This window comes from Pteropus alecto, unplaced genomic scaffold, assembly GCF_000325575.1.
Source record: "Pteropus alecto unplaced genomic scaffold, ASM32557v1 scaffold105, whole genome shotgun sequence".
Classification (NCBI taxonomy): domain Eukaryota; kingdom Metazoa; phylum Chordata; class Mammalia; order Chiroptera; family Pteropodidae; genus Pteropus; species Pteropus alecto.
This window is the reverse complement of record NW_006436294.1, coordinates 6,971,450-6,982,084: the sequence shown is the minus strand read 5'-3', so window position 1 is coordinate 6,982,084 and position 10,635 is coordinate 6,971,450. Positions and strand designations below refer to the sequence as shown.

At 64.6% G+C, this 10,635-nt stretch overlaps 1 protein-coding gene and 1 long non-coding RNA gene across 2 annotated transcripts; one reads left to right on the top strand and one right to left on the bottom strand.

Moving 5' to 3' along the window:
* Positions 1-449: 449 nt before the first annotated feature.
* On the top strand, positions 450-2,241 carry LOC112480542. The gene is made up of 3 exons (XR_003046643.1): positions 450-1,060; positions 1,477-1,586; positions 2,058-2,241. It is a non-coding gene; the product is annotated as an uncharacterized LOC112480542 (long non-coding RNA).
* Positions 2,242-7,287: 5,046 nt separating this feature from the next.
* On the bottom strand, positions 7,288-10,530 carry LY6E (lymphocyte antigen 6 family member E). The gene is made up of 4 exons (XM_006912943.3): positions 10,422-10,530; positions 8,578-8,678; positions 8,232-8,351; positions 7,288-8,147 (listed from the first exon to the last, which is right to left on the bottom strand). Exons 2-4 carry the CDS (start codon positions 8,627-8,629, stop codon positions 7,924-7,926), a joined length of 396 nt encoding a protein of 131 aa, XP_006913005.1. The 5' UTR covers positions 8,630-8,678; positions 10,422-10,530; the 3' UTR covers positions 7,288-7,923.
* Positions 10,531-10,635: the final 105 nt, after the last annotated feature.

Here is a 10,635-nt window from a genome sequence, read left to right as displayed (position 1 = left end):
TCTGGCCCTCTCCTCCCCCCCGCCCCCGCCACATTGCTGGGTCTTCCTTGTCCCCTGTCCAGCTCTGCCCTCCTCCTCCCCCCCACCTATCACGTGGCCCCCATCCCACGGGGCCCGGACACCCAGCACGGACTCTGCATGTCTTTTAAAACAAAAAACTTCCGCGGCCGAAAGCTTTTTTAAAAGACAGGGTTTGTTGGGCCATTGCGAGCAAGAAAAACAGGGCCAGGTCCTGGGGCGTGGAGACTCGGCCGCCGGCACCAGTGCCGGGCTGGGAGGCAGGGTGTCTGCAAGCCCTGGAGGTGACAAGTTTTTTTTATGCGTCGGGTAGGGGAGAAAGAGGAAGCCGTCTAGAAGAATCTCCAGGGCGTGCAGACGAAGGCGTGAGAGAATGTGGAGCAGGGCCAGCTGTGGGACACGCTAGAATCCCCTAAGGGCGAGGTCTGGAAAGTTCCTGTGTGAACAAGAAGGAGCGGCTCCTGGGGTTTGTAGCTAATGCCTTAGGTAACCCGAGCCGAGCGGGCAGCAGGAAGGGCCGAGCCTCTTCTGTTAACCAATTAGCTCCTCGTCTTGTCCCTCCAGGCACTGCCGTTTAGAGCATCTCGGAATCTCCTCCTTATCGCTCTCAAGCCCCCCAGGCACCTGAGTGGGTAGGACCAGCTGTTTGCGGGGCTCTCTTCTCCTGCGCCCCACTCCCGGCCCTGGCGATGCAGGACAAGGCAAATGTCTCAGAGTGTGGGGGACCAAGCCCCGCACCCAGAGAAGAGGAGGGTCCTTTGGAAGAGTGTGGAAAGAATTCAACCCACACACCGAAGTTCGAGTCCAAAGGAGAGTTTATTGGAGAAGGGGTCACACTCCACAGAGCGTGCACTCCTCTCGGAGGCAGAGGGACGGGGACCGAGGGAGACGTGGGAAGGCAGTGAGAGGGACCCCGAGTGCTCGGGGACCCCAGTTCACACATCGTCCTTTCGTTCCTGAGTTACAGTTTACAGACTCTGCTTCCCCGTTTCCTTCGCTGTGGACACGCGGTGAGGAAGGGAGCGAGGATGTGGGTGGAAAGGTAAGAATGTGGAGCGAGAGAGGCCTGCTGGCCGTGCCCAGCCTTCGACGCGAGTGTACCGTGGTTTCGGCCGCAGGGAATGACTCTTGGTCCGTCTCCTCTTCAGGGTGTGGGGAACGGGCTATTGGCGACCCCAGCAGAAGCCTCCCTTTGTCCCGCAGGCGTCCGCCTGGGGGGCTGTGGGCTGCAGGGCTGACCAGCAAGGGGCAGCCTCTGAGTGAGGCTCGATGAGCATTTTAATTCTCTTGCCTCCTCCCCACGCTACTGGGATCCGCCAAGGGCCTGGTTCCGAGTTTTCCATGTGGGAGACCCCTCTCCAGGGACAAGACCCCTCTTCTCCAGTGGGGCAGGTGTGGGGGTGGGGAGGTGGGGGATACAGCGTGGGCCCTGCTCACAGCTCTCCTTGCTCCTGTCAGAACCTCAGAGGGGGTCCGCGGTCACCCGAGCCCCCCCTCCCCCCGTGTGGCCCACCCTGGCCCATTCCCTGGTTTTCTGGTTTCTCCCCGAGGAGCAGAATGTGCACGTGGTATGTATGTGGACAGGGTCCCTCGGGTGGGACAGGGGGGAGGGGAGAGGGACAGGACAGAAGCCAGGCGGGCCTCCCGGGCGGGCGGGGGTCGGGGGAGCCCGGCAGGGCCTCTGAGGCGGGAAGCCTGGGCGGTCCGTCCCTGGCTCTGACCGCCAGCGCCTCGCTGGCTCCGAGCCCTGCTGTTTCCTCTCCAGCCCACGGGACAAACCCCTCCCTCCAGGTCACTGGAGTTCAGCCCTCTTCCCTGCTGATACCCTGAGGCTCTGTGCATGGAGCCCCGCTTCCCCAGCGGGGGAGCCTGACCTCATGGGAGGCGTCAGCCTCCTGTCCAGCCGACGTGAGAAGGTCTTTAGCCACATGTGACACCAACAGCTGTTATGGCGCGGACGATTCTGAGACCCACGGAGCAAATTGAGATTAATTATGAGCCTTTATTAGCCGGCTGACGACTGACTCTCCGCCACGCAGGGCTGGAGGAGATCGGCCTGAGCTTCCAGAGCAGGCAGCTGATAACGCTTAAGGCCAGATCCTGGTGTCTCCTGAACAAGCCAGCAGATCACAGAAGCGGAAGTTGGCTGTTAGCATATCTTTGCCTGGAACAACACTCTTAATTAACAAGTAAATGGATCACAGAAGCAGACATTGGCCATCTTCATATCCTATACAATACACCTGCTAAACCACACACAAGCCAGTAGGACAACTTCTGATATCTAAAGACATTTCTTCCCTGTAGCTGACTTAACTGGTTGGCTCACTTGAAAATTTTCCACCCTTAACACAGCGAGTTTCTTCTTTCCTTTAAAAAAGAAGGTAACTTGGCCGATGAACATATTGGGGTGCAGGGTCCCCGGTGGACCCACATCAGCACAGGGGCGCAGGCCCAGGGGAGGGGGAGGCGTCGGCAAAGGGATGAAGCTGATGCATCCAGGTTTTCTAGGGGTAAAGGGGAGAAGAATTTGTTACCCCAGAAATGCCTCTTGTTTTAACGTGATTGTTGGTAAGAATCGGCGCGGACAGGAGCAGCTCTGAGCAGAGGTCCCCCTTTCGTAAAGGGCGTTGTCATCCCTCAGGGGGCTCCCTCTGCAGGGAAGGGGAAGGACGGAGTCTCGAGGAAGCCTCGCCAGAGCTGGAGGCCTGGACGGAAAGCTGTGTAACCACCACACCCTCCTTTCTGGTGCTTTTCCCGAGAACCTCACATATCTGACTCCCCCCCCACCCCCCCATTTGTCTGTAGCTGCAGACGGTGTTGGGGGTGGTGGCTTGGGCCCTGTGGGGAGTCCCTCAGTGGTCCTGGCATCTCCCAGCGGCACGGGAGGCATCCTGGGAGGTATCCCTGCTGTTAACAACTGTTGGTCTTTCTCATGGGAGGGGGGGTGGGGGAGTCTCAGCCAAGAACCTAAAGGGATGGCAGGGGGAGCAACCGTTCCTCCCGTCCTCGCTCTGTCCCTGACCTTGGTGGTTCTGAAGGGTCCTCAGAGGGCAGGGGCGGAGGCGGGGCTGGGGGCTCAACCCCACAGTTCTCCGCGTCCTTCCCTTCTGCTGGGTGGCTCTGCGGTCCCGCGGGGACCACAGCTCTCGGCAGGCCTGGGGGAACCCAAACGGGGATTCCTCAACCCACTCCGAGGGGTGGGGCGGTGGGGGGGAAGGGAGACCGCATGGAGGGCCACGAGGGGCGTGCCGGGACGCGCGGGGTCCCCGCCGCACAGGCACGAAGGAGGCTGCGACAGACAGCGCGGCAGGCAGGCCGAGGTCCCTTCCTGTCCAATCTCTGTGGTTCTGAGAAAAGGGCCGGCGAGACCCCCTGAAGGAAACCTCGCACGGGGAGCCGGGCGCCTGCAGGGGGCGCTCTCACACAGCGTCCCCGAGCCGGAAGCTAGGGACGCAGGACAAGGCTGTGCCTTCACCCTAAGAGCTCTCAGTCTTCCTGGGAACACGGTAGGTGTAGCCGAGCTGTGTTTCTGGTTTGCAAACCCTAAAACCCTTGAATAAACCTTATCTAATTCCTTTTTAGCCAAAGCGTCCGGATTCATTTACGCTCAGTGGACAGCGGCCGCTGCAGCTGGAACGTCCTCCGATGGACATTTCCTTTGCGACAGCCCCTCCCCGCGCCCGCTTTGCTCTGGAGGCAGCACCGCCCCCCCTGCTGTCTGGACTTGCCTGAGCTTCTGCCACAGCTCGCATAACCCCAATCGCTGTTCCTCAATAAACCCATTTCACTGGTAAAATCACTCGCTGTTTTTATTATTTTTTAGGTCAACAGGCTGTATGTGAACAGGGAGAGAGTCAGGCCCCCAGCCCCCTGCTTCTGCCTGGCCTCCAGGGAGGCGTGGAGGGTCCCTTGGGAGGGAGTCTGAACCCCCGTCTCCCCAGGCCCAGAGCCTCTGGGCACCCCCCACCCTCAGTGGCCCAGACCCCAGGCCAGGAAGGTCTTGGGCCAAGTGCCGGTGGCACAGGGAGCCCGGCGAGATGGGGGTGTGTGAGAGTTCGGGGGAGACCTCAGGATGCCCTCACCTCCGGGCAGACCCAGCCAGAGGCTCTAACGAGTGGCCCAGAGTGGCCCAGAGTGGCCCCAAGCCAGACCACCCCAGATGCTGTGCAGGCGAGGTGACTGGAACGCACCCTTCCAGGCTGAACCCCTTTCCTGGCCCCCTCCCCCTGCCTCCCAGCTCAGGCCCGGAGCCCTGGACCCTGGCCTATGCTCCACGCTGTCCCTCCCGTGGTCACCGGGACTGCCGATGTGGGACCCGGAGTGAGTGTGGATGGGGCCCTCCCACGGGCAGCGTCCCAGGGCTTCTGCCTTGAGCCCCGCTGCCTGGTGAAAACTGGGCCTGGCGCTCAGGGACCCCTCTGGCTGATCCCTGGCCTCGGGACAGATGGCGGCTTTTCTCTGGCTGCCGCCGTGTCCCCACTGGCTTACAGGCTTCCTGGAGGAGGCGTCCTGCGGCTGGGGGTGGGTAGCAGAGGAGCCGGGGGCTGGGGGAGGGGCGTGGCCCCGGGTGAGAGCGCCCCCCAGCACGAGTGCCCTCACAGGCCTTGGGGAAGGGGGCCGGCTCTGCCAAAGGGGCGGGCTTTTCCTGCCCGACGTCAAGGAAGGTTCCGGGAGACCCTCCTTGTGCAAAGGCAGGACAGACCGATGCCTGGGAGGCGGGAAAGCTGAACGGCGGCTGTGAACAGGCTCAGGACCCCTGGGCCCTGCTGTGAGCCCCCCACCCGCCCCGGCAAGTGTCCTGGCCGCCTGACGCCACAGGTGGGTGCCCAGGGGACAGTGGCCTTCCTGCCCGACGTCAAGGAAGGTTCCGGGAGACCCTCCTTGTGCAAAGGCAGGACAGACCGATGCCTGGGAGGCGGGAAAGCTGAACGGCGGCTGTGAACAGGCTCAGGACCCCTGGGCCCTGCTGTGAGCCCCCCACCCGCCCTGGCAAGGGTCCTGGCCGCCTGATGCCACAGGTGGGTGCCCAGGGGACAATGGCCACACTGGCTAATTCTGAGTCCTCCCTGCCCCCCGCCATCCTGGCCGCCCCGAACCCCCACGCCTAGAGCTGGTGGTGCTCACTCTACCCTCAGCCCTCAGCCAGCACCTTCCGCCTGCTGCCCAGATGTGAGATTTTCCACCCACCCGAAGACGCCAGACAGGACGGGCCCCGCCTCCGGGAGACAGAACCGCCTAGGAGGGGCAGGGGCTCTCCAGGTCTGCCGTGAGCCCCCCGGCCCACCAGAGGGAGCCCACTGCACACACCTGGTCACTCTCTAGGGACCCCCTCTGTGGGCAGACACGGGGAATGGGGGGGCAGCGCCCGGGGACTGCAACGCAGAGTCTGAAGTCCTGACCAGAGTGTGCCCAGCCAGCTGGCGTCACGCCCGGCTCCCCACGGCGACCCGGGCAGAGGCCAGGGTGGAGAAGCGGACCCGGAGCACCAGACAACTCCCTCTCCCTTCCCCTTCCCTCCTCCACACGGCAGGAAATCGAAACTCAGGGACTTGGGCTCCTCCTCCCCCCTCCCCCCACCACCGCCTCAGCCTCCAGCCGCCCCTGCGTCAGCCTCCCCCCTCCCCAGGGAGGGGCAGCGGGCACCCGGAGCACCTGCAGCGGCCCCCAGCCCTGGTGGGTCTTTACCCTCCAACCCAGGGCAGAGGGGACGCTGGGTCCCAGGGTCACAGACGCAGCAGGGCACGTGGCTGCGGCCCTCGGGAGACCGTTTCCACCTGCGTAAGCTGGGGACAACCATACCCACCTGCAGAGTAACAGCGGTCTCACCTGGCAGGTGGTAGCTGCCTGCAGAGGAAGTTCGGGCACGAATCAGCAACAAGAGAGCGCATCTTGCCTCTGTGCGGGCCCCGTGGCTCCCGGTGCCCCCAGAGTCCACTTCAGTTGCTGATGGTGACTTTCCAGTTCCTGTCGCCCGGCCCGTCGGGCTCACTGGTCTCAGCCCCTTCAGCAGAGTCGCCTGCAGTTCGAGCGGACGACGCAGTGAACACATTTCACGTGGGCTCAGAGCACAGATCACCACCGCCCGTGATGACAGTCACTAGTGTGACTGGGGGACGTTCTGATTTCTAGCACCTTAATTTCTTTCTTTTCCTTTTTAATGCTGGTTTGACCCATTCCCTACCCACGGGTGTCCGCCAGGATGCTCCGATGTGCTTCCGGTCCCCCCACGGGGCCCGTGTCCTTCCCCGTGTCTTCCCCCTGGGTCAGCGGCTTCCGGGGCAGACCCCTCCTCCTGCCCACCCTTTGGTGGCGATGACGAGGCTGCTGCATCTGTACATTTCATGCGTCGCACAGTGACCGCTGTGCAAAGCTCTTCACTCGCCCCCAAAATCCCAGGGACACCAGGAGACGGGCCAGAATCCTGAACCTCTGGGGTGACCACCATCCCACCCCGCTAGACAGTGTTCCTCGGGTCCTGGACATCTGGTTTTCTGGGAGCTGATTGGACATGGCCCTGCCCCACCACCCTGAGCAATAAACGGATCGACCCCGCAGACAGCCCAGCTTGTCATTCACTCGCTGCTTTTCCCGCCCACAGGCTCAATCGATGAACCCCCTTGGCTGTGACTATGCTTCACGGCGGACCCCGCAGACTGACTGCCAGCTGGCCTGGGCCCACGCTTCCTGGAACCCAGCAGACAACAGGACACTTGCCAAAGGGGAAGTGAGCCCTCCCACCGGGGTCCCAGGCCTCCCACCGGGGAGCTCCCCACGTGCTCCGCCCACAGGCCCTTGGGGCAGAGGTCTTGCTCACATGCCCACCGAGCTCCTGCTGCCCAGCCAGGTGTTCCTGTGTCTCTGCCTTGGCCCTGGCGTGCTGTCCTCAGGTCCCCAAACCCCAGGTGCCAGGGCCCGTCCCGTGTGCAAGCTCCTGCAGATAGATCCCTGCACCGGTCTCCTGTCCCACTCCGTTCCCCGCTCGCGGGGTCCTGCCTTGCTCCCGCAAGCGGGCGGGCCTCCCTCCCCACCCCCTGACCTTTCTCCTCCCAAGGATGTACTTTCCCCCAGCCGGCTAGGGAGAGGGGAACCGGGAGACACGGGATGGAGATTCCCTTCCAGGCCCTGTGGGGGACCCCTCCTCTACTGATCCCAAGCGAGCCTCCGTGAGGGGCTGTACTACGGGGACCCCTAGGCACCCACATTAGGACACGGCTGGGAGGCGTGTTCCAGGCAGAGGCACCACAGGCGGCCACACCGGAGCAGGAAGAGGTGGGAAAAGCTGGGTTTATTTGAGGCACCGAAGCAGGAGGGCTCCAGTGTGGGGGGCGGGGTGAGAGGGAACCCCTGGGCCCAGCCGCCTAGCCCTGGAAGCCACAAGACCTGCCACCGAAGCGAGTGGAATGTGGGTACGGAAATGCCCAGGACTGGCTCTGGTGTTGGCGCTTGGGGCACGCAGGGCTGCTTCCCCGCAGCCCTCCACCAGGCATGGCCAGCAGTCACACACTGACACAGCCGGGAGTGTCCACAGCCACGGCACACATCCCGTTCCAAGACACAGTGGCGCAAAGCACATTTTACACGCCACTGTCTGGGGACAGGGTCCGGGGCTTAGGTATCCCTCCCAGTGCCTGTCTGTGATGCAGTTCCGACTCCGAGACCCACAGGCTCCAGGCGGACCCTCATGCCTCCCCAGGTTCTAAGAGGAAGGTCATATCATTGACCTTGGAAGTGAGGGCAGCTGGCCCCTCTGGGGGCAGGTGTAGGTGCAGGGGGCAGGCTGGATGGTGGGGACTGAGGGCCGAGGGGGTGGGATCAGGCCAGGTGGGGAGTTGAGGGGTCTGGGTCGGGCTGGGCGTTCCTTCCTGAGCTGCGTAGTCGGGGCTGGGCACGGGGTCCAGGTGGTCAGGGGCCAAGCCTCAGCACAGCTGTCAGCAGGCTGAGCAGGAGCCCGAGGCCGAGCATGGTGGCGCTGGCCCGCAGCCCGCCGTCCGCCGCACTGATGTTGCACAGGAAGCTCTGGCAGCAGTGAGTGCCCATGGATGCCACGCCGAGGTTGACATTCGGGGGGGCGGGGCAGACTGGGGAGCAGCCCTTGTTCAGGCTGTAGCCAAGGTCCACCACATTCCCTGCACCAGAAAATGAGAGTGTGAGTGGGCGGGCAGAGAGGGCGGGGCGGGGGCCGGGGCCCGGGGTCCGGGGCCGGCGCTCACCGATGCCAGCGGCAGCAGAGACGGTCACGCAGTATTTGTCAGAGTCGGAGCAGACGGTGGGCTTCAGGCAGTACAAGTTGCTGTTCTGATTCGTGCAAGCGAAGCACACCAGGGAGCGAGCTGCGGAAAGGGGACACGCTGCAGGTGACAGTGCCACGCAGGGCGGGGGCGAGGCCTCCGCTGGGAGCGGGAGGGAGGAGTGACGGCTAGGATGTGGGAGGGGGGCCTCTTAGGGCGCACAGAGGTCACACGGAAATGAGCTCCGAGGATCCCTGGTCACCCTTCCGGAGAGAATGGGGAGAGGGAGTCCAGCCCCCCAAAGTCTGGGGCCCCGAGGGCACCTCACCTTGCTCCACACCCAGAAGGGCGGCCAGCAACACGGGCAGGAAGACCTTCATTCTGGAAGAGGCCGGCTCCCGTCTGGGTCTCGCGATGCCGGGAAAGGCCCTGTGCTCCAGAGAGACGCAGCTCGTGGGGGACAGGCCCTGGCTCGCCCCGGAAGCCTGGTGCCCCACGGCATCGACGGGGCGGGACCCACAGCTTCGAGCAGTAGGGTGAGAGCACAGGGTCGTTGTGCTTCGTCCTAACCTCCCCCCACTCAAGGCAGGACTCCCTCTGGCTGAGACCCCTCCTCAAGCCTGTGGCTCCAGTGCTGGGGAGAGAGGGTGGTAGAGGCCACGTGAGGGGACTCGTTAATGTCCTCGGAAGCACACGCAAAGGGAGGCCAGAGTGGCTGCCCTTGATCCTGGGGGTAAGGGATGGTGACAAGGAACGCAAAGCAGCTTCCAGAGCTTTCCGCGGCGCATGCTGGCGTATGTAGCTGAGCCCCTGCCTCGGGCGGCTTTGGCCCCGGGGAGGCTCAAATGTTGTGTGTTATTCAGTGCTGAAGACCGCGACCCGATAAGGACCTGCTACCCCCCCACTCGGGGGCTGGGAGACAGGCTCAGCGAGGCCCAGGGCCATGCGGCCGCAGGAATGGGCACGGGCGAGTCTGCTGGGTGGGGACGAGTCTGAGGGGTGGCCCTGTACTCTGCACCGGGAACCCTAGGGCCGAGGCCTGTAGCAGTGGGTGGAGAAGGCACCTGGAATGTGACCAGCTGGGGTGCTGTACAGCTGGAGGCATGCGTGGGGAGCCTGGTGCCATCGCAGGGGGCAGCCCTGGGTGAGGGAGGGGCATTCCAGGCCTGGGGGGCCAGTTCTAGGCCCCCGGAGGACGGAACACCCAGGAGAGAAGAGGTGTCCGGAGGGGCTGGCGGAGACCCTGGGAATGGGCCTAGGGCCTCTCCCTGGATCCAGGAGGTTCAGGGAGGAAGAAGCCTCTGTCTCCTCCCTAAAGTTAGGTTTGGGCATGCAGGAGCCCTGGGCTGTGAGCTATCCTTACAGAAGCTCTGGTATGCACAGCTCGACAGTCGCAGCCAGGGTCCCCGCTGACCAACCGCCAGGCACCCAACCAAGACGCCCGCTGGGCTGTCCACCGAGGTGGATGGGCCCTGGTAGGGTCAGGCGAAGGGAGCCCCGAGGGGAGGTGGGGATTTCCGGGGCAGTGCCGAGCAGGACCCAGACTGCGAGCTCCTCCCCCAGGTTCACAGGCTGATTTCTGGGAAAGCCGGGCATCCAGTGATGCGGGCTAGCAGGAGAGGCAGGAGCCTGTCCGAGTCCCCAGGGATGAGACGGGGCCAGGCGGCCCGGCGCAGGAAGTCGGGGCTTCCAGGCACCTCGTCTGCTTGTGTAATTATGCCAAGCACGGGGCGCTCCCGCTCGCCTGGGCCGGCACCTGTCTCGGGGTGATCCGAAGGCAGGTCCTCCCTGCCGGCCGCCAAGACCCCAGGCCCTTCTCAGGTCAGGAAGGCTGTCCCTCCTCAGTCCCCATGTGAGTAGTCAAGCGGAAGCCGGGGTCGGGCGATGCCCCCCGGTGCCTGCGCAGCCCGGGGCCGCCAGCGCGGAGCGCGCCTGGCGGTGGTCTCCGCGCGCTTCCGCCCCGGGGCTTCGGAAACACTCGGGAGCGCTGGGGGGCCGAGAGTGGCGGCTCAGCCCCCTGGGGCCGGGCCCGGCCTCACCCCTGAATCCCAAGCCTTCCTCGACCTCTGCCGCGCCTCCCCCGGAGGCCCCCTCGCTCGCTCCCTTCCGCGCCCCGCAGGCTGCGTTCCGCGGCGCCGGGGCCCTGTGCCCCGCCCGGGCCCGCCGACTCACCGAGAGGGACGCGGCTACACCGCCTCGCCGAGCAGCCCAAGCCGGACTCGCAGGCCAGCCGCGGCTCGGGCAGATGGCGGGGCGGGCGGGAGGCGGAGCCGGGGCGGGCGCGGGCGGGGTCGGTCTTTCCCGAGAAGGCGGGCGTGGGGGGCGGAGTCGGGGGAACTCTCACCCCGGCCTCGGCTCGCAGGCCCCGTCCCCCGGCTTGCCTGTC